At 47.4% G+C, this 22,998-nt stretch overlaps 1 protein-coding gene across 8 annotated transcripts in view; it reads left to right on the top strand.

Annotated features, from left to right (window-relative positions):
* Nucleotides 1–22,229, top strand: part of RNF220 (ring finger protein 220) — a 183,223-nt gene extending 160,994 nt beyond the window's left edge. For 6 of the 8 annotated variants that reach the window (XM_068691376.1, XM_068691378.1, XM_068691380.1 and 3 more), the window contains 3 exons: nt 14,203–14,311; nt 15,577–15,651; nt 22,023–22,229. In XM_068691376.1, the coding sequence (XP_068547477.1) occupies nt 14,203–14,311; nt 15,577–15,651; nt 22,023–22,094 (256 nt within the window). In that variant the 3' untranslated portion in view covers nt 22,095–22,229. Of the gene's footprint in view, nt 1–45; nt 3,650–10,574; nt 14,181–14,202; nt 14,312–15,576; nt 15,652–22,022 lie in introns of those variants that run through there. The other 2 variants (XM_068691382.1, XM_068691381.1) reach the window with 2 other exon arrangements.
* The last annotated feature ends 769 nt before the right edge of the window (nt 22,230–22,998 follow it).

The raw sequence follows: 22,998 nt of genomic DNA, 5'->3' as shown, positions 1-22,998 counted from the left end.
TCTTTTTTCCATGGTACTTGCTTGTTCCACACTCCATCTCTCCAGCAAAGGGGATCCCAGCAGTCCCATAACTTGGCAGGAGCTTCGCTGAGAGAATTTCTTTTCCCTTAAGAATCAGATTGCATCTCTGTATGGCTGCTCATGAAAATATGTCTCAGTTCCTGAGTTTGTTCTACCTGCAAACCTTCCAGCTGAATTACAAGTTTTGAGTCTCAGTGTTTGAATGGTTGATAAAGCAGGTGCTCCTCTTCATCTCCTTCCCTTTCTCTGCTAGTTGGATATCCTGCAGCCTAGCCTGGGATAAAAAAAAATTGTTTTATCTGCACTGTGTACTTGAGTAACAACCTCTCTCCTCAGCCTCCTTCTACAGGCTGCTTTACAGACTTCCTACTCTGGCAGCTTTTGACAATCCAAGCACAAAACTACAGGCTCTTCACTGTTGTCATGGACTGTGTTAACTAGGGGATTTTTTGAGTCAATAGTGCCCAAAATAAAATGTTGCCCCATGATCATTTACATTTTGTGGGGTGAGGTACACTGATAATTTGGGATGGGGAAAAATCTCATAGTGAATTTAAGCTGAGTTTACAGAAGGTTATTTTGCTAATGTAATTCGTTCTTTTCCTGTCACTGGTCCTGATGCAAGACACTGTGCCCCTTGTAGGTTGCAGGGTATCGGACAGTTCAGGCAGCCTGGCAAAGTGTTTGTTCGCAGTCAGGGGTTAACTGAGGAGACTCCCTGCTGCAGAGGAAACTGCTTTGTGGTCTCGGCACTTTGCTTTTACAAGACGTTTTATTGGCATGTCCCAAACACGGGCTGTCTGCCGTTTGATACTTCTCAGTGAGCAGACTTTGGCTGTGGACTACGGAGCTGGAGAGCACAAAGGTCGGTGCAGAAGCAGCTTTGTCCTTAAAGCGAGCCAGCTGCTGCGTGTGTCCTGGTGGCAGGGTCTTGAGGATACATGCATCCCTTCTGCCCTGATCTGTCAGCTTTTGTCTCAGCCACTGCTCGGCTTCCCTTTGGGCCTCCTGCCTGTCAGACCAGCGGCCCTCACCCTCCCAGATCCACTCCTATTGAAAATCTTTAAACTGCAGGAGCTGAAAGGATTTGACATTTTCCAGAACACTTGAGCTCAAGTGATAAAATTGACATAGCTTTAATAATCTGATCAAAGAGGCTTTAGCTAGCACCTTTTGAAGGATCCCAGAGTCCTTTCCAAACAACGCTCTTGCCAACTCTGCTGTGAAGTGGAGGAGTGTGTGTGTGCTTGCACGTGTGCACGCACATGTGTATGTGCATGCACCTTATTCCACAATAACCTTGCCCTGCTGAAGCTTCAGTGCCGCAAAAGGTGCGAAAGGTCAGCAAAACCCGATAGAAATGACAGGAAGAGCCTTAGTGTCTTGCTGAGTCTTCCCGATAATGCTGATTTTTAAAGTAGCAGGGAGAGCTTTTTGTTTTAAGGCCCTTTATTTCACCGAGATTCAGAAAGCAAGATGGTGTTTCAGGTGGAGAATTCCTAACTGCTATTTTTTTTTCCTTCTTCCCTTTGAGATTCGTGTGTGATAAATAGTTTCTGTCCTGCCATTTAAGGAGTCTGAATGCTCTGTGTGCTTGTCGGTGTAGAGGGGTTCTGTTAAATTAATTGATAACAGGGATCAGAGCTAGAAGCCTACAGAAAAGGAGGGGGAAGGGTTTCATACTGTCTGGCTGTTTCCCACTCTACTGCTGAGCCATGATATATGGCGACCCAGCCCAACAGGCTAAATTGATTCATCTCTAGTTCCTGTTTCTTAATCTGGAGCTAAATTGGTTTCATTTTTCTTGTTTTGGGTGGCGCTTGCAGGAAGTTTTTGGCAGCTTCACTTTACACCATTGTTTGTAACTTTAATTTTTTGCTTTTAAATCTCAACGTTATTGATTGGCATGTTAAGCCCTGCGTAGCAGCTGATTAGCATTTTTGAAAATGTTCAGAAGCACGTGGTTTGCCACCGGGGTCAGCTGTGCTCCCCCTTCAGAGCAGTGCCTAATAGCGTTAGCAGCAGTCTGTGTAGTGATCCTTACCTCGTAAGAATGCTTTTCCTTCCCCCTTCCCTCTTCCAAAAATAAGCCTAGGTGAGGAGAAGGATATGTTTGTGTTTTGTTCGGCTTTAATTCATTAGTACTGTACAGCAAGCCATCCTCCCTATGGCATGCTGCTGAAATTCTTTGCAAGTTACTTCAATCTAAACCCTGTGGTTTTTTTTTTTTCTTGGAAGTGTCTGGCCTGCCAAATGACCAGATGGGGCTCAGCTCCCCCTGCCCTGATGGGTCTTTAGCTCAGGAAGGTTTCCTGCCATTGATCTCAGCTGTGTTAGGTTTGAACTTTGGGTGGCAGCCACAGGTAAGGAGAGGCCTGGTGCTGGGCCCAGCTCTCCTCAGCTAATCTTGCACGTCCATGGCGATGTCAGGTGTGTGGGCGCCACAGGGTGCTGGAGGCTGCTGGGGAGAGACAGGTCATGTGTGGTGGGGTGGCCCTCAGCAGATGGGCTGCTGAAAACTTCCTCATCTCGACGTGAGATGCAGCTTTGCTCGGCGAGAGCGGCCTGCCCCTAATTGCCCAGATTCCATGCCCCGACTCCTCCATGAACACTGTGCCCAGCTGAAGGCCGGCTGCACGCTCAGGGCCACCAGAGCGCCGTCCCCACACGAGTCTTCCTCCCTCCTCCCTCTGAGGTGCTGCCCGCAGGGGCGCCGGCGCCATTTTGAAGCTGAGGTTCCCCGGGGTTAAAAGCCAGCATCTTAATTCAGAGTGCCAATGTTCAATTTTGCTTTCTGCCACCAGACTAGATTGCAGGCCAGCGAAAGAGTCTGGGTTAGTGGCCCACTGGGTCACCTCCCATTTGTTTTCCTCAATTTTGTGTTGTCATAAATTCATTCCAGCCCGTTGTGGTTGATCAGTTTATCTCCGCCGGGGCAGGGAGCGCTGCGAGCATGATATATGACACAGAGCATTGTAGCCAGCCTCTCCATGAATCACTCCAGCTGTTTGGTGTCAGCCCCAAAGCAAACAGGGCCCGGCCGCTGAGCGTTGACTACGATGAGCTCAGTATGGGAAGAGACATGACGTATGAATGTTTATTTAATAATTCTCTAATATTTCCAGTGAAGTGTGGCTGTGCCTTCTGAGGGGGGGGGGAGTTGGCGGGAGGGGAGGAGGTTGAAGAGGGAAACTCTAATCTGTTGGGGTGGGTCATAAATCAGGCAGACAACATCATTAATCAGGGATGGGACAGAACTGGAAGGAGGTGGGACTGGAGCTGCCATCCTCGGTGGGAAAGGGGCTGCACTCTTTATTTTATTTTTTTTTTTCCGTAAAACAAATCTTGTTTCTGATTCCGCTTGGCCCCAGCAGCACTGCCCGCATAATAGCAAACCCGGACGCACGGCTGTTTAAGTGAGTACGCTACCTCTGCCATAAACCTCACGATGCAAGCCTGCCAAGCATTAAATCCCTTTATAATTATCTTCTTTATATAACACTTCATGCTCATCATGCTTCATTGGATGAGATGCTTGTTGGGTTAAAAAGAGGGTCTGGGAGACAAAAAGCAATTGTGTGTGTTCTATTTTTCTCATCTTCTCTCCCCCCACCCTCCCTCCCACACCTCTTTCCAAAGCAGCTATTTGGAAAGCATTGGCTCCAGAGGAGAGCTGGTGCGGGATCATGTGAGGAAGCACCACTTAAAATTAGTTCAGGGTGGATTCCTTGTGCAAAGAGTGAAACGTGTGAGAGGAGTAGGTGAGGTTTGGGTCTCAGGGTCTCTGCTCCTGGGGAGATGGGTTGAGACTGGAGCCTCTGCTCCAGCGTGAAGCCAGAGGATTAGCTCAGGCCTCAAAGGGAAGGAGCCATGCTTAAGCCACTATGTCACGGGGAAACAGAAGCCGTTGTGCATTCACACCAGAGGATAAGCATTCCCAGCCCTTCGCTGTAATGTCACACCATTAATAGGCTTTGGCGGTAGACAAGAAAATCGTAGAGCAAGGATAAAATTTAAAAATTACTTGGAGTCATTAAATGACCTAGCCCTTTGTGCTCCAAGGGCGAACATGATGCTGCTGGTGAGGATCTGCAGCTGGAGGGTCTGCTCTGAGACCAGCCCGTGCAAACCTGAGACAAGGTCCAGGAAGCTGAACTGAAGCGTGGGGTTGCTGAAGCCAGGCTGAGGAGGCACGGCTGGGCTGGGTGCTGCTTGTGTCTCAGGGCTCATGTCCAGATTTACTGTGTATTTTGTAGGTTTAAGTTCTTCCTTTCACTAATTCAGTAGAACATAATACATACTGGTGGTCACAGTTGGAAGAGCGTGTGGGCAGATGTTGAGGTTTTTTTACGAAGTGAGACATTCACATTACATCATCCTCCAGGTTGGGTGTTCAGGCTCTGGCAGTGGAGAGCTGGGCTGGGTTTCTTGATTCTGCTCCCTCTTTTTAAAAGTTATGTAGAAACTAGGTATGCCAGTGATGGCCTCAAACCTTCTTCCCACTGTGCTAACCGAAATTCTGTCACAGCTCGCCACAGGCTAGTGGTTAACAAAGCCCAGCAAGGCAGGCTAACGGTAAGAGCTGAGACCTGGGGTGAAGATGGCATCTCTGTTCAGCACAGCTGTGTCCAGAGTTTTTGGTCTAATTCTCATGCCTTGGTGGAGTTCTTTATAGACATGTATTTGACAACTTTCTGTAGTTTGTCTCTAATGTTTCAGAGCTGAAGTGTCTGCTAACCCAGGGTGGCTGCCAGTGTTGGTGGCAATAGCATCCCTGTCCTGCAACAAGTTCAAACCCAGGAAGGAATCTTCTTCCTATCTTGGAGGTGTAGTTTAGGCATCTTGCCCTTCCTGTCTCTTTGCCCTCCCCTGCTCTTCTTTTTTTTTTTTTCCTTTTTTTTCCTTTTTTTCTTAGTTTCAGAAATGCTGTTAACTTTAATTTGTGGAGTTGCTTCCTGGGAGTGAAAAATCGATGGGGGGCTATCGCAGTGTGAAATTCGACTGTCACTATTGAGCTATAGAGTTAGCAAGATGTCTCGGAAGGTAAAAAATAAATCGTGGCCCAGCAAGTGCTCAGCTGTGCTATTTCAAAGGGGATATGAGGCTGATGGTCCGTTAGAGGGTACTTCAGTTAGATGGATGATGATTCCCTGTGAAATATTGGAGTTATTCCATAGGTAAGAGAAACTTTAGCTTATAAAACACAAAGCAGCTGCCTTCTAACAGATGAATTCTGCCCTTAGATGTGTGAGCAGCTTGTCAGAGAGAGGACTTGTCCCTAAAATTAGCCTGTCGTGTTTAACAATGTCTCTGATGGAGCATTTTGGATCCCGCTGTGTTCCTTCTGAAAATATTTTGAGGATGTGACTGTTTATTCACATCCCTTACCTACGCTGTAAGAATTAACAGGCAGGGATGGATTATTTTTTTTATTTTTTTTTAGGAAATATTTGTATGGTGCCCAGAGGCTCTCAAGAGAAAAGTAACAATTATTTTTAATGTCGGCTGTGTTCCCTGTTTGGATGGGAATGTTCCTTTGAAAAGCAGAAAGGGGGTCATCTTGTGCCCCTTCCAGTGCCAGTTTGCTGTTGCTCCCGTGCATCTGTTGGAGGGCAGCCCTGGCCGTGCAGGCTGTCTGCGTACTGGCATTAATAGGGCTGCTGCTTTCTTTGGCACTTGCTGGCTATTATCACAGAACTCAGTAAGTGTTTGTGCTGTGCCAGCTGCTGTGTGACAACAGGGCGCTGGATTACAGCTCTCGGTAGTTTATGCATTTCTTAGATTATAGTTGGTAAATATAAATATGAAAGAGTGGAAAAAAAAATGAGTTTGTGTTACTTCTCAGCTAAACCATGTCTGGGACAACTGTAGAGCGTGTAATTTTCTCTTACGCTCGTATGCACAGTTGTGATACAACCGAGGGAGCTTACTGTTGTAGGAAGGAGTTTTAAGCTGTATTTAGCTTGGTGGAGATTTCCCAAAGAATGTAATGACAGCACAATTCATTATGCTTTCATATCTCCTCAGCCTCTGTAACACAACCCAATAGTGTCTCTCCCCACAGTGTAATACCAAGTGATGTAATTAACGTTGTTTGATAACCATGTTGATTTTTGCCCTCGCTTCACTGTCAGTGCTCGTCTTTACTCACTCCCCACCACTGTGGCCAGTTCATACTATTTATCCTGCCACTTCTCCTTTCTTTCTTGTTTTGGACGGTTTCTATCCCCCCAAAGCTGCTGTTTCCCACTCGGTTGCATAAGCGTCCCAGCCCTTCCCTTGGATGGCCAGCTCATGACCTGTCCTTCCTCCCCATTGCTTGTTTCCTTTTCCAGCTCCGGGACCACAGTTGGTTATGTGATACTAAAGTGCATTGGCCTCTTTTAATGGCCTCGTGTTTCTTTTTGAAGGCACGATTACCTTAAATGATGCTAATTCTGAGCCTTTCTTTCCCCGTGAAAGGAAACGGCCGCGGTGTAAAAGTTCTAGGCCGGGCAGCACAAGTTGTAGGAAGTTGTCTGGAGGATGTGTTATCGCGCTGCCCTTGTGCACCTCCAATCAGTGCTCATGAATGGAGCTTCTGGAAAGCAGATCACCTCGACGGTAAAGCCCTTAAAAGGCTGCAGAGGAATCCAAGTGCTGCTGTAGTAGCAGAGATATTTCCTGTTTATTTCGGCCGTTTGGAGGCAGGCCATGGGAGTAGAAAGCATTTCATTGTGCGCAGGGGCTGGCCGCAAGACTCTGCCACGTGTCCAATTTCTGAAGACTTTTTCAGTTAGGAATCTGCTATTCCTCTTTCACCTCAGGGATATTTTGTAAATTTAATGCCCTGTTTGTCCAGCCAAAGCTACTGATGATCCCAGACTACCTCCAGGCCGCAGGAGGATGTTGGGCTGCCACAGATGTAAGTCTTCCAGGAGAGAAACAGTCTTGCCTGGCTCTACATGGAGCTTGGTCACAATCCAAACTTGTTTGCTTGTGGATCAAGGCAAGTCTTGGTAGGCTGGAACCTCCGACCCATGTGTTTCACTGGGGAGAGGGTCTGCATTTTTTATCTCCATTGCCAGAAAAATGGCCCTGATTTATGTTCAGAAAGGATCTCTGGAGGTGCATCATTCTTTCTGTTTGGAATACGCTTGGGATCACCAGGTTGAGGGTTGTATTTGGAAGGTGAATTGACACGTTAATGCATTAGATATGCATTTATTTATATTTAGGCATTCTGTTTGGAGGATTATTTTCTAACTCAGCCAGCGCTGCCTCAATAAAGCCTTGCTGCAGCAAAATACACTTTCGTAGCCTGGCTTTTTCCTTTATCGCCAGTAAAGCAATGGGATTGCATTTATTTCCTCTTTGGAACAGGGGACATGGTCTCTAAATCGAAATCAGAATGACCCATGCATTCTTTCTCCCAGCTTTCATGTCGAACCATAATTGCTCAAATGGCACAGTTAAAATTTTGGCGCGAGCTCAGACTTTCACTAGCCGTCTTTTTAAATCAGTCCCAGTGGCCAGCAGATACTGTGTAGCCCTACAAATGCATCTAAACATGCTGACTCCGAGGCTCCTTCCATTCTGAATGATCAGCGGTGCCATCTGTCTCTGTTTTGATTGGGGCTGGGCACATGTGTCCCAGCGAAATGTGGGCCAAAAAAAAGAGAGAGAGAGAAAGAGCCAGTGCCTGAATTTACTTCCTGCTCCTGTAAAGACATTGTTGGGCTCTGTGTTGTAGAGGCGGAGGAGAGATGAAAGCATAATGAATTCTTCTGTCATTAAATTCTTTGGGGAATCTTTACCCAAGTCCCAGCTAAATGCGGCTTAAAACGCCTCCTTGCAGCGGTAAGCTCCCCTCAGTGGTATTGCGACGGTGCATGCAAGTGTAAGAGAAATAATTCTTCTGTGGGGAAAAAAAAAAAAAAGACAACAGTTTTGGTTTGCATCGAGATGAAATTAGTCAGAAGCAAACTCTGGATTTGGCAAGCAGATGATGGTATTAACAAGTTGTGCAAGCAAGTATAAAATAGAGGCGCTCATGACGGAGAGAGCCGCGGCGGCTGTGTGTGTGTGTGCCCTTGCATGCACCCCGCTCCAAATTCACAACTTAGAACACGGAAATTAGAATGGGGAACATTGCATTATTCATAGCTTGGCAACCAGAAGCCAGGGCACTTTGCCAAAATAAACTATTCTCTATAATTACAGGTGAAGCAACATTCTTTAATATCTTACAATACAAAAACATACATTAATCAAGGAAAGAGGGCTTTTTTTTTCCTAGAGGACAATAAATTAGCATCCTTGCCAATTTCCTCAATACATGTGACAATGTTTTACAGGATTATAAGTCAGCCTTTTTAGAGGAGGTTAGGCTAAAAACAAATAAACCCAATAAATGAGATTTTTAGCTAAATAAAGGGGAAGCCAGCTCCTAAAGTGTTGATGGCTTGCCAGATGATTTGCTTTTAGTGCTGGCATCCTCATAGACGGAGGGTCTAAACTTCAGTTGGTGTGATTTGACCTGGCTCTACTGATTACAGCTTTGCTGGGCAGTTTGCTGCTGCTAGGGATGCGGCCCCTTCTGCTGTAGCCAGCTCATCTAGCGAAATAAAATCGCGGCACATCGTGCCAGTGCTGTAGGCTGCACCTTCTGGGGCAGTTAGCACTCAGTCTGCCACCAGCGACTGACGCTCGGGTTCTTTCAGACTTACAATACTTAAAATTTCTGAGCTGTGTCTGTTTCCTTTAGAAGCCACCTGTGACTTTCTGTTAAAATGGATTCTTTCACCAGGTTGAAAACAACAAATGTTCTTCTCCCAGCAGACTTAGGGCTCCTTTCAGGTGGTGTTTGACACACAGGTAACGAAGAAGTTTTGTTGAAGATTACATATGGCAAGGTGGTGCCAAGACAGCACCATCGTGCTCTGCCGACCCTCAGTGCTAAATGACTCGGTGCCCTTGTCACCAGCATCACAGCAGCTCTGCCCACCGTGTTGCAGTCTGATGAAACCTGGTCACTGGGCTGAAAAGGTTGCTCTCACTCAAATATATTGAAGGATTGTTGCAGTGAAGTGGTTGCACAGTGATGTTGGGGTCTCCTTTGGATCATTTTTATCAGGTCTTAAAGATGAGTGCCCCCCGAGGCAAGCTGTGCACAGCAGGCTTCCTCTTCTGCAGTGCAGCCGTGGTTATGGTAATTGTCATCTGTGGCTGTGGCTGGATGTGGCCAGGAGCAATTTCTTTGCTCCTGGAATCTTCCTTCAGCTCGACTCTGCCTTCAGAGCATCGACCAGCCTGTTTCTAATATTTATGATATGTAAGCTGCTGGTGACCTGACCTCTGCCCCCGGTGCGGGGAAATGGCAGGTGTGTTCTGCTGGGATCAGGTCCTCCACCTTGCACAAGGGGAGATAAAGTCTTTGTTTAAAAATAAAGACGTCACGCTCGGATTTGTCGGGGGACTGTACGTTCTTCCTTCTGCCACTCTGTGTTTACAGGCTTATGAAAACAAAAATAAATGCATGAGGAAGAGAGAAGAAGGTCAGAATATCAAGTGTCAAAAGTAGCCCATGAAATTTTATTAGTGGTGCGTTTAATCAGTGCTAAGCATTTTTTACAAGGTACATACAAACAGTGGAATTGTAAAAATTTATGGAATGCTGTGTACAGTGTGGCCGTTTATGAAGAAAGGAAAATTTATATCCAGCAGAAATAAACCAAAGGGGAATGTTTTACGGAGACTCGTCAACAGCGGGGTACGTCAAGTGGGATCTGGGTGAGGGGAGGATAGGGTATTCACAGGGGCTTACTGATCTTTGGGGTAGTTTTCTACCTCTTCAGCAGTTAAGTTTGCATCTTTCTGTGGCTTTCACATAGGATGCTGGATGCAGTGATGTGTTACTTTTTTTTCCTGTGTGATGGAAAGGAAACAGAAGTGAGCAGCTGCTGCTGGTGTCTGGTACGGAGCTCTTGCTCGTGGGCTCATTCCAGTGCAGCAGCTTCTTGAGCAGCATTTAATATCCAGCTGGGAAGGGTTAACTGAAGCCAATCACTTTGACATCAGCATCTTTTTGTTTCCTTTTTGGTCCGGTATTTTGTTGATGATAAAGCACAGACTTAGTCAATTGAGAGATTCCAGAGCTGCAGAATCAGAGATAATTTAATTAACGGAATTGCTTGTGATTGCCCACTGGGACAGCGGGTAGGAATTGCTCGATTTAATTTGGAGAAACAAAGATCACATGCATGCTAATGTTTGACAAATAACCAGTGTTTGGGTTAAAGTTTTTTGCAAAGAGGAGGCAACCACTTCCCATGGGAGATTTCCTGGGACGTGATCGCTGAGTAACAGCTCAAACCTACAGCTAGGTCCTTGTTCTCTCAGATGGTATTTTTGTGCCTTTCTCCTGGCCTCTTACACAAACAAAGCAAGGATGTGCTCAAAGGAGGAAAGTTTGTTCTTATTTTTGGTGCTGACAGGAGGGGAAAAAATGCTATGAACAGTAGGAAAACGTATTGGGCACACAAACTGGAAACTATCGAGTGCTCTCTTCCCAGTCCCATAGACTTGCTCCCTGGTGCCCAGCATCCACAACCATGACTGCCGAGTTGCTGAAGTTAAACACAAAGTCCAGAGAGAGCTGCAGGACCCGGTTTCCTCTGCAAGGAGCCCTTCCTTCAGGTTTTTGCTCTTGTGCAAGGAGGTATCGGCGAGGCTGCTCACACCTGCATGGCCGGAGAAGCAGCAGCCCGGGGCTGGAGGCAGAGCTCTTTGCAGCAGTTGTGCTCAGCAGGTCTCTCCCAAGGCTGACAAATGACGTTATCCAAACACGTCAAATCAGAGCAGCGAGGCGCAAAATTGCTAAACTAGTCCTGCATCTAGCACGAGGTCAAGGCAAAGCAGGGAGCAGGGCTGTGGAGCCGAATTCCTCCTACGTCTTAATCCCCTCTGCCTTCCTTGGCAGGGTGACTCGTGCTTGGCTTTCTGACCCTTGCTCCACCCTGGCCTTACTCACCCCGTAAAAATACCCCACAGGCTGCTCCCCGCTGCCTCCTGGAGAGCTCGCATAAGGTGCACACGCAAGAGGGAAGCCTGAGGGAGTTCCCGAGATTGCTGCTGCAGGAAGAGTCGCTCCTGAGCGATACTTATCTTTAGGATACAAGCAGCAGGTTGACGGTAAAATGTCACTAAAGGGAATGGCATGTGTCCCAAGTGTGCTGGCCACCACGGGAGCCAGACACATGGGAAGTGACTCTCGTCTTTATTCCATCCCTGGAGGTAGTTCAGTTTCCTTTATTTACTAATGTTCTCCCTATTTCCCTTGACCTCATTTCCTCCGGCTTTTCGGAAGCAACCATGCAATTATCGCTCACTTTGGGTTGACCCTTGGCCCCCGTGTCCCTGCTCGCTGCTGCTCCGGGAGGCTTTCCTGAAAGCTCAAGTGCAAAATACTCACTGGTGGCCAAAAACCTCTCTTGTTGAGATAGAAGCTGGCTCTCGAGCACCACGCCGTGCATCAGGATTTGTCCAGAGAGCGCGCTTGGCACGGAGAACATGGGGTTTAAAGACGGTCACAGCTGAGCTTTGATCAGCTCCGGGAGATACTGCTGTGGCTAATGTTCCTTCTCTTACCAATGCACCCCAGTCTTGTTAATAAATGTATATTTAACAATGTCTGGAGCGTATGAAGTGATAATAACTAAATCAATACCTCCCACATTGATTGTCCAGGATCCCTACAGCGTGACGCACGCAGCGGTGCGGTAATTTTCCAGCTAACTAGCACCCTGATCTACAGCCCTCCTATTGATTGGCCATTGTATCAGGCAGCCTCTGAGCGTTATTGCTTATCCCTCTATTCAGCCTCCTTTTCTGATTCATTCGTTTATTACTGGACAGGTGCGATTATCTCAGAGGCTTTCCGAAATTGGCTGATGGGGGTCAGCCATTTAGGCTTCCATAAACAAGCCATTTTGTATCTCCTCTAGCTGGTGCAGTGGCAAATTTTTCCTTTTCAGGCTTTGACTGTTCCTGGGCTAGGACGGGGGATGAATTGGCCTTTGCCTGAATCTGCTCCAGCAACCCTTCAAAGGAGGAAGCATCCTTCCACAGACAGTAATGGGAGAATTTATTAGGGGTTGAGGTTTCTGCTTGCCACCTGCTTCAGGCAAGAGCCGCACTCGCTGCCTTTAAAGTTTTGGTACCCTCATGCATGCAGAAAGGAGAAATAGATTCCAGAAAGTCAAATTCAACGGCAGCCTTCATCCAGCATCAGCTTGTTGACAGGCCAGACTGGAAGGGAAATGATTTTCTCATCCCGCAATAATCTTCAAGCTATAAATAAATAATTCTGTTTCTCCCTCAGACAAAACTAACAGCTTTCTGCACTTTCTTTGAAAATACTGACAACTCTCCCTGGAGGGGCAGAACCCAAACTGGGATCTGATGATAATTTATACCAACAAGTAGGAGCAAGTGGATGTTTCACAGCAGGGAGCTCTGTTTCCTACAGAAGCTCTTTCGTTTTGCTCCAAGGAGTATTTATTGATACCAAGATTTGAGTGCAGCGTCCCTGTGCCCACCCACGAGGCTATCATGGGACCTGTATTTCTTGGCCTTTTTTTTTTTGCCGTTTTAAATTTTTTACTGTTTCCTAGTAACTCATTTGCAAGGAATCTCCATCTGATTAAGGTCTCTGCTCTGAATTCCCAGTTAGCTCATGCAGCGTGTGATCTGCACAAAGGTAGGAGTGAAGCTGGAGGAGCTTTACGGCGCTGCTACTTAACCACAGGCACCCCTGCAACTCCACTTTCTTCTCAAGTGCCATAATTAGAACAACCATCCAAGATCTTTTTGACTAGCTCCATTCCCAGCGTAGTGCGTGGCCGCGTGCTTTACTCACAAGACCAGGAATTTGGTCTGTTCAGGCTGTGTGGGAGACACCCCAGGTCCCTCCCTGAGTGCTGGGGACAAGCGACTTACCGAACAAAGGAGCGGCTGAGTGCATGCAGTGCGAGTGCTGAGGTTGCAGCTCGCTTCATTGTTCGTAGTAATTCCCCTAAAGCCAGGTTTAGTTACCTGTTGATGAATTACCCTCTAAAAAGGTGCAACAGATGGGTGCTACCGGGGGTTTATGTTGTGATTGACGCAATCTCTGGTGGCGAGGTATTCTTCAGGTTCTTCCAGTGTCTGCTTGGACTGGCCTGAAATTCACTGACGTAAATGAAAATTGCTGTTTTCTTTTGTGTTTTTGTTTTTTCCACTGGGGTGACAGCCTTAATGTCAATGCAATGCTCTTAAAACCTTTCCTGGGGAATGTTTCAGGGCCCGTCCCTGTATCTGCACTGTGTAGGAATCAGATTTTGCAGCGTGCTGGAGTGACACATCCTTGTCCCTAACGTTCCCCGCATCTCATTTGCTAAGCACTCCTGTCTGCCCTTGCTTTTAGGTTGGCAACTTGCTTTTTTTCACCAGCCTTGCAGAACCATGAAAATACACTTGCCTGCCCTCAGCACAGTGCCTCTATGACAAAAGAGATAATGCTGCCCATCAAAACTGACCCTAGAAAATGGGAAAGCAGAGGTTGTAAAGCTGCGTTTATAGCTGCCTGTTGGTGCAGCATCTTTTGCTTTTGGCTTCTCCTTCTTTTCAGTATTAGAAACCAATGAGCTAGGAGGTTGTTTGATGCGAAAGCACTGTGTTGATCCTCTGTAATGAGCTGATTTTGTGTTTCTCAAGGTTGATGGTCAGCAGAGGCATCTGTTCTCTAAGGGAAGAGCAGCTCCTATTGCCCACACAGAATTAGCTCACCGGCTTGGGGCAGCACACGAAGCCTTGTCCAAAGCATTTGGCCCCAAAGAATCTCTTACAGGAGACAGGAAAGGAGGCAGAAAATAAAAATAAACAAACAAACCAAAAAATCCATTATTTAAGTGTCCGTGTCCTGCAGAAACTTGCTTTCTGTGATGTTGGCAGCCCCAGCCCCGTTGTGTTCTGTCGTGACGTGTTTGCAGCTGTATAGTAGCAAACCTCAAAGAATTCACACTGGGCTTTTCAGCAGCTCGTTTTCAATGCGAGTTTAAATGTTGCAATCTCCTGTGCAATACCCGCTGCGAGGTCCTTTTTCCCCAAACTCTCAGCAATCTCGTGTGTGCAGTGATGCTCACGCTCCATCATCTTTTGCAGAATTACAGAAGACTCCGCAGTGACAACATTCGAAGCGTTAAAGGCTCGTGTCCGTGAGTTAGAAAGGCAGCTCTCCCGTGGGGACCGCTATAAATGTCTCATTTGCATGGTGAGTAGCACTCCAGTTGTGGTAATGAATCAGAAATGTTTTGGTATCTCTGCTGAGGAGGGGAAAGCTTTTTCCTTTTTCTTTTTTTTTGGGGGGTGGGAGAACTCACCTTCTTCCCCATACACCAAGAAGAGTCTCTCTTTCCTTTTGAATATAGGTGCCAGGTGTTAGCAATTGCCATTTCCATACGTATTCGATGGCTCTTCAGTTTTGTAGCCATCCATCTGTATCAGAGGCCACAGAAACCTCAACCTTGTAAGACTTTCAGGCTAACTCTAGCAAACTCCCAGATATTGGTGTTCTCCTGCATGTTCAAATTTGTATACATAAAGGAGTAGGATCCATATGAAGCCCCCTGTATGATTTGAGACCAGGAACATCGCCTTAGTATTTAAAAGTTGGCCGTGTCCTGCTTGCTCTGTGGTGAATCTGTGGCCTCCCTAAAGAAAGGCAGCAGCTCCCTCTGATGGTCTGAGCGTGCAAAGCTTTGCATCTCCTGCTAGATTTTCATTCTGCTGAGAGCAGGAGAAAATTCTGCTTGGCAGAGGGCTCCCTCTGCAACTTCAGCTTGATGCATGGTGCTGTCTCTCCCACTCACGACTTGTAGGCATGGGGACAGCAGTTCCCATATTTCATCCCATGGAAGGCACGACAGTTTGCTGCTCATTTCCAGAGGTTTAGTAGCAATCATGGAAAACACTTGAGAGTGTGTGTCTGCTGAAATAACATGAGCCTTCTTGGGATATAGTTAAGCTGTTGCTGCAGAGTAGGGAGTTGTGATAAGGGTTAATCTTACCCTGTCGCTGTTTGTTGTTTTGTTTTTTTTTAATATGATCTGGTGACCTTTCTGATGGGAATAATGGCAGGTGGCCACAGCAACTTCAGATGCTCTTGTGATAACCGTGCTGAGCCAGGTCACCACTTGAGTGGATTATGGGCTTGCGACAGGAGTTCTTGGAAGCCGGTAAAATGGGCTGCAGGAGACTTCTGCTTCTGCTACACAAACATTGCTGTCTCTGCTCAGTTCTTACGTGCAAAGTCAGCAGAAGTTCGTTAATGCAAGACCCTCTTAATTCTACTTTGTTTTTCTTTTGTCTCACACCTCATGGTAGGCCACAATCAGATGTGGCCAATCTCTTGCTATGCTGTTAGGTCATCCATAGTCTGATGGCATACCCACAAAGGAGGGTGCTGTGGTGGGGTTGGGAACAAAGAAGCAGTAGATCTCTGCTGTGGAAGTAACCTATTTGCTTCTTTTCCTTCAGGACTCTTACACAATGCCCCTGACTTCCATTCAGTGCTGGCATGTGCACTGTGAAGAATGCTGGCTGCGGACTCTGGTGAGGCTCTTGGCTACTTTCTAATTGACTTATACACTTCTCCCTCTCTTCTGGGATACTTTATTTTAAATCACCATGGGGAAAGATGCCTTTTGCTTTATTCTAAACAATTTGAGTGCTGTGCATGCAAACTTCCCGGTCTTTGCCACTTAACACCCCGTCCCAGCTTTGTCTTCAATGAGTTTAGTTTGAGTCACCCTTACCAAAGTACAGTCCTGCACATTGCTTGCTCCTCTGCTGCTGTGGGGAGGTGTAAGAGCTTCCTGTGCTGGGTACAACCTTGCCTTACAGTAACACCCTGTGAGGCACCCATGCAGAGGTAAGGCTGTGGGACTGGAAGCCAAATCCACGAAGATTTCATGGCATGGGTGGCTTCTGGGAAGCCTAATACTCACCTGAAGCAAAGGGGATCATCTTCAGGGAATATAGCACAGACAGGAGCTTTTACAAATTCGAATCTGTGTTTCTCAGGTTATTTGAAATAGCACTGTGCAGTTTCCAAGCATATCCCATACTGTTTGGAAGATTGGGGATTACCTTGAACGCTGAATAGGTGACCCAATGCGGTAGTAATTTATATATGTGCTGAAGGACATCAGGTTGAAATTTAAGGTGTTATTAAATAAAGTGTTTTCCTTTCCTTTGTTAAAACCATGGGCTTTATAATCAGCCTTTCATTTCCCCTGCGCAGCTGATTTTCAGGCTCTCGTTTCACTCAGGTTGGGGAGTGGAAAATAGTCAGTGGTGCTTTCCAGTTCTCTTGTTAGCAAGATGATACAGTGTTGGGTTGCAAAAAATGTAAGGGAATGCCACTCCTAAAAACTGTTCCTGTAAGGCATTACAAAATCTGCTTTATGGAACACGTTGTGTGCTTGGAATTACGATTAAGCCGATCATGCTCCTTTAAATCCTGCCTATTAAAAGTCTTGTCCAAGAAAAGTTACCAGGATGGTGAAGTGCCTGTGGGCTTGAGTACTAATAGCAACTCAATAACTTGGCCATCCCTTGGGCTGTATTTTATAGGTCTTCAGCTACACCCCATCACTCCTTAGATTATACAAGCCTTTGTAAACATTTTAGCAGCATGTTATAAAAGACACATATGTGGCTACGTAGCTGTGAGGTGTTTGGGTGAATGTGTGCTCTGCCACCTTTGCTAAGTGACGAGTAATCTTGTTCTTCTGCAGTGCTACAAGCAGAGGACAAAACAATAATTTCTTTTTCTTTTTTTTTTTTTTTTTTTCTAAAGCCTTTGCTGTCTCTTCTTCCCAGCAGCCTTAAGTGATGTTTTAAATCTGTCACAACAATTTCCAATTGTTCTTAGGCTCAGCAGCAACTTTCAACTTCAGCCAGGCCCCTTTGTTCCGTGTAGGGTGGTCACGGCTGCCAGTAAGAACTGGAAAACCTCGCTCCAGGTGCTAAGAGGCTGGCATTTACCCTTGCGAAGGGGAGCAACCTCCCCTCTAGGTACCTGTGAAAGGTGGGGGGATTGAGCTGGCTCCCTGCTACCCGCACAGGGCTCTTCTGCCGACCACTCGGGCGGGATGGGAGCAGTCCAGCACAGCGTCGTATTAGGACTTGGCACTTGCATAGGGGAAGCAATTAATAAGTGGCTACTCATGTGTTCCCCAGTCCTAGCCTCTCCCTGCAGCCCCCAATTTATTAAACCAGGCCTTTTCACAAGGCGTGCTTGCACTCTTTTTCCCGTCTCAAAAAAAAAAAAAAAAAAAAATCTCCCAGCCTGGGTTCGCATGTTTCTAATGTAACCATTAAAATGTAGCCCGAAGACAGCAATAAAAACCCTGGAACGCCTTGGTGCTTTTGTGTCTTGATCAAAGTCAATGTGTGTAATCTCGTTAAGACTGCCCTCCTTCCCCCCTCCTTTTTTATGAATTTAATGGCATACAGCAGCTGGGCTCGGTGTTTAATGCTCACCAACCTGCATTGTTCTAATTAAGGTATCTCCTTTTATTTCGGGCACAAAAGAGACTCTTGTTTTTTTTTAACAAGCGAGGAGCTGTGGGATAGTGTGTGTAATAATCGCTGCCGTTACCTTTCCCTGGGTATAAAGCTGGCTCCCCGGCGGGGGCAGGAGGGGGGATCGGAGGGAGCCTGCGCGTGCTGCACACATTGCGAGGCTTGGCTGGGGGGGAGAGGGGCAGCGTTTTTCTTCTGCTGTGCAATAAACAATTTGTTGGAGTTAATAGGACTTGGGGCGGGCGGGCAGTGGCGGGCTTCCGGCCGCTTTTGAACAATCTGGAGACCTGCCATCCCCGCTGCTGCAACGTCCCCGTCCTCCCGTGAGCCTGTTTTATACACGCAGCCCAGATCTGATACGGAATTAGGGAAGGAGTGTGGCTGGGGGGGAGAGGAGGAGAGCTGCACTGAGCATCTTGGGGCTGGAGGCTCACAGCGCCTTGTGACAGGGTGTTGGAGATGGGCTGGAATTCACTGCTCACATCTGTCTGCAGAGCAGGGGAGGTAAAATGGGTTTTAAAAGGTTTAGGGTTTAAGTATTTCCTAGGATATAATAATACAGTGATCCGAGTATCTCTGTCACCCTCTGACTTCTGTGGTGTCTCAGGGCACTGATGAGGATTAGATCTTTCAAGTGGCTTTCTGAAAACAATTTTTGGACTTCTGGCTCTTGGCATCCAGTCCCAGATTAGTCCTGCTCTGTTGCTCAGGGAGAGGGGGAGACGTTTTTAACCGCTGGCTCTACCGATGGCTGCTGGGCTCCCTACCTTTAGGTACCATTACACCACTCCCCCTCTCCCTCCTATTGCTCTGCTGGATTAACGTGGGGAAAAGGCTGGGGTCGTGGCAGCGTGCAGGCCTGCACAGCAGAAAGGGCCCTGGAGATGGTTTAGGAGAACAGATCGTGGTGCTCATTGAGTCAGCCAGCAGGGCTAATAGCTGAGAGCACACAGCCCTCGTCAGGGTGGCCTTGGAGAAAGGGAGGAACCATCGCTTCATCCAGCATCAGGACACAGTGAATTAAGGGGTTTTCTCCTTCCACTTGCTCCACGAGCAGAACCTGAGGGCTGTGGGCCAGGGCACACACAGGCTTAGGGTGTGCCACGTGCGCTGAGCAGCTCACCAGGCTGAACCGGGACACAAAGCTTGAGCGACTGCTACAATCCCCTTTGGGAACCCCCAAAAACATTCAAGTTTTTCAAAAGCAGGAGAGGAAATGGTGTGGCAGGAGGGAGGGCTCGTTTCCCTGAGGTGGGTGCCTGTTCTCAGCTGGCTGTTGGACTGCTTCCAGGTGTGTGGGATCAACCCCCTCTGGAAGAGGTTTGTCTGCCCCTTCTCTATCCTTTCCCATTAAGCGAGAGGGACCCTGCAGCTATCCGTGGGTGAGGTTCCTATTCTCCTGCTCTCGGGAAAAACGTTCTGACAGCAAAGATTGGCAGCCTGCTGCGGTGCTTTTCTGGGGAGGGTTGGAGCCGCCGTTCTTGGAGGTTTGGGAGAACAGGTTTGATGCACGTCTGTCAAAAGGAATTCACGTTGAGGTGATCTTGCCAGGGGAACGGGTTGGTGAGTCTTGAAGTCCCTCTGAGCTGTGATTCTGTGACCTCCCAAACCCCGGCATCCTTCCTTACGAAGTAAATGGAATTAAAGTGAGGTCAGACTGCTGTTTGTCCGTGGTTGGAGCTGTTGTTAGTGGGTGCAGGCATTCAGGGGCAGGTTTATTTGAGCAGGTGGGGTTTGCTGATTTCCCCTCTTGCCCATGCAGCCAGGTCCAGGATTTCCTCTGTGCGTGTGCTGCCCCCAGGCTTCTACTTGCCTGTCTCGGGCTTGTTTGAAAATGACGGCTGCAAGAGCAGGAAAAAATCCCTTTTAAAAAGCCTTCTTCATCATGGAACGTGCTTCCAGGGGATCCATCAATAGACACGTATCCTCCGCAGCTGACACGTTTATACCTGTGGCAGATCACACTGCTGGTTTTTTAGCCTTTTAGCTTTTTCGAGGCTATAACACCGTGCGTCCCATGCGGGCTGCGGTATTTTCGTAAGAAACGATGCGGACAGAGAGCAATCCTTCTAGGTGATTCCTCAGCGCTTCCAGCAACGCGGGGACTTCCTGAGTCAGCACTCACGGAGGGCAGAAGGGCCTTGACTGAGAGCTGGATCCTGGAGTTCAGCTCCTCTCCTGGCAGAAGCTGGCCCCTGCTGTCATCTCCCTGCCTTGGTTCTCCTCCCCACAGAACAGCCCTGAGCCAGGCTCGGTGGTGGCACCGTGTAGGCGAAGTTGCTCTGTGTGCATTTCTTTCTTCTCTGTGCCTGGTAGCACGTTCTGCTTGGAAATTGCCCATTTTTAGGCCCACAGGACAGCGGGAAGTGCCTAAGCCCTTCCTTTTGAGTCTTGTTGCTTTAGCCAATTTATAGCAGACGTCACGCAAGTTTTTTTGTGTTTTTTTTTTTTTTTTTTAAGAGGCAACTTTTAAGACAAAATACTCCCAATCCTTCCTGGCACCATGCGAGCCCTAATGACTTCTCAACATCTCAGCTCTCGTTAATGTATTTTTCAAACCACTACCCCAAGTGATTAGCCTGTATTGTGGATCAATCACTTGCCAAATTTTAATTAAGAAAGGAGGAGAAAAAATAAACTCCAGCCTGGTTCCAGCCCCTTTGCCTTGCTTTGTAACAGCCCCGGAGCAAACTTCTTGCAGCAGAGTTTTATAAACCCCTCAAAACTGGGGTTTATAATGGAAAAGCTGAGGTGGCCTTTACTCTAGCACACGCAGCTATAACACATCAAGGCTTTTCCATGAAGCGATGATGAAAGGAGCAGAAGGACCTGGAAAAAAAAAAAAAAAAGAAAGAAAAGAAAGAAAGAAATGGCCGACAGGTGGGACTTATTATTGCACAGCATTTTTATTTCAAGGGAAAAGTTTAGTAACCCCAGCTGGCAGGTGAGCAGTGGGGGAGCAAATGCTTTTTCATTGTGCCTGTGCCAGCATGTGTGTATGTACAAGCTTACGTGCCTTTCTGCGAGAGAGAGGAGCTTAAATGCTGGTGCCAATAAATGTTGCACACCTCCACTGAAAGTCAGATGTAAGGAACAGGGTTCTAAGCAATTTCAACCTGAAAAGGAAAAATCAGGACTTAGCTCTGAATTTAACACACACGCTGATGTGTGCAGAGGATGACAGTTTCATTTAAAAAAATAAAAAAAAGGAAAAGCTTTCCCCCCGGGGTCCAAAGTCATTATTTTTGCTTGAACTATTTAATACCAAGCGTAAGTACCAGGGAGACCTGGGGACCTGGGCCTCGGCGTGCCACATGCAGCCAGCCTGCTGCTCCCTCCGAGGTCCCTGGGCTTCAGAGCTCGAGATGAGCCCTCCCCGTGTGCAGGGGGAACACCGCCCGCTGTGGTCCTACACGGCTGTGATCGAGTCAAGTAGTTCTTAGAGGAATTACCGCAGGGGGTCGGGCTGTCTGTGGTTGGGTCCTGCCTTCTGGCATGGCTGAGATCCTGGGGGCTGGCGGGGTGAATCCACCCGTCTTCCCTTTCCCCAGGGTGTGAAGGAATCGTGTACCTGATCTCGCTTTGCTACTGAAGACCTAGGACAGGGTGGATAACCAGGGAATCTGTCCTTAAATTTCTGATATTGGGCTGCTTTGCCTGTGCCAGGGAGGTTACCCCAGGCAGAAGGACCACACGTCAGCCCGCAGCTCTTCCAGCCCACCTCCAGATCCCAGAATGGGATGCAAGGTGCAAGGCAGGGAGATGGCAGCACCTGAGGTTTGCTTTTAGCCAAAATCAATGTCAGGGGGCTCAGTGCTCCTCCCCGCCCACCTACAGCCAAACATCCCCAGGAATGTTTGGTTCAGCTGCTCTGGGGGGGCTTTTTGGTGCTACCAGACTGCAGAGCAAACCTGACTGGCATCCCCATCTCCTGTGGGAGGCTGCCTCGCAGCAGAGATGTCTTTCTGTCATTTTTCCCATCACCTGCCTGCCACGGCTGCCAGTCTAATGGTGACCAGCTTCTGCTGACCTCGGTCCTGAGGCTTGTTAACACCCTCTTGCTGTCAGGCTGGGTGACAGATGGCACATCCACCGCTGGTTTACTCTGTGTAGTGCTCGTGGCAGCCTCCCATCACCGCAGAGTTTGCCGGTTCCAGTTCACCTGGGCAGAACAGATTCGGTTTTCCTTCACACCAGCATCCCAGGGGCTTTCTCAGGATGGCAGAGGCGCTCCCTGAGATGGGCAATGCGACCTCACCAGGACTGCTTCCATCTCCTGAACGCCGTGCTGGGGGTGGCCCTGCTCTCACCAGCGTCCCAGGCCGAGGGTAGGGTGCTTTGTGTTGTCCCCCACTGCCTATCTGCTCTCACTCTGTCTCGTCTGCTGGTTGCAGGGTGCCAAGAAGCTCTGTCCCCAGTGCAACACCATCACGTCTCCTGGAGACCTTCGGCGCATCTACTTATGAAGGACCCAGCAGGAGGGCAGGACCCAGCTACTCGGCTCAGCTCATCACACCAAGGGGGAGAAGAACGACGGCAACAACAACAAAAAAAAAAAAGACGTTTTAAAAATTAACGAAACGAAACAAAAAAAAACAAAACAGAGACTCCAGACATGGACTTGAGGACACAGGAGCAGCGGGGAGCCTCGGCTCCCAGGTCCCGCGCGTGGAGGTCTCCTTCAGCATCTGCAGCGGGCGAAACCAAACCCTTTGTTGTGAAGCCCCCTTTTTTAAACCAGTATTCCCCACCCACCCGTTCCCTGGAGCTGGCTTTGCATCGCGGATGGCTCGTGAGCCCTCCTTTGGACTGTGTTGTGACCACTCTGACCCCAGGAGGCTGGGGAAGGGACCCTTGACAGAAAGATGTTAAATAACCTGTAACTTGTGTTCTTTGTTCAGTTTTTGGTTGTTTTTTTGTTTTTGTTTGTTTTTTTTTTTCATTTGTTTTGGTTTGGTTTTTGGTTTGGTTCTGTTCTGTTTTGTTTTTTCTTTTTGTGGTGTTCTAGTGATAAAAAAAAAAAAAGGTTTAAAGAAAAAACCACACCCAGGCAGAAATGAAGCACATGTAATATAGATTATATATGTTTACAATGTTGTGTATAAATGGGATAGACTCAAACATTACATACTAATAAGTTTCCCTTTCTTTTTTTTGGGTTGTATTTTTTTTAAAGAAGAAAAAAAAATGAGCAGAGAACATTAAACCCATATTTTTCTTGGTTCAGCAAAGTTTTGGCATTAAAGTCATTAGTTTAAAAAAAGTATATATATACATATATATAATATAAATGGTTTAATGTTCTGTGGTGTATATTTCCTCATTCAGATATGAAGTTAACAGCTTTTAGTAATGGCTGTAGCATTGCCC

Source organism: Anas acuta, chromosome 8 (genome assembly GCF_963932015.1).
Source record: "Anas acuta chromosome 8, bAnaAcu1.1, whole genome shotgun sequence".
NCBI lineage: Eukaryota > Metazoa > Chordata > Aves > Anseriformes > Anatidae > Anas > Anas acuta.
This window is presented reverse-complemented; position numbering and strand designations above follow the sequence as displayed.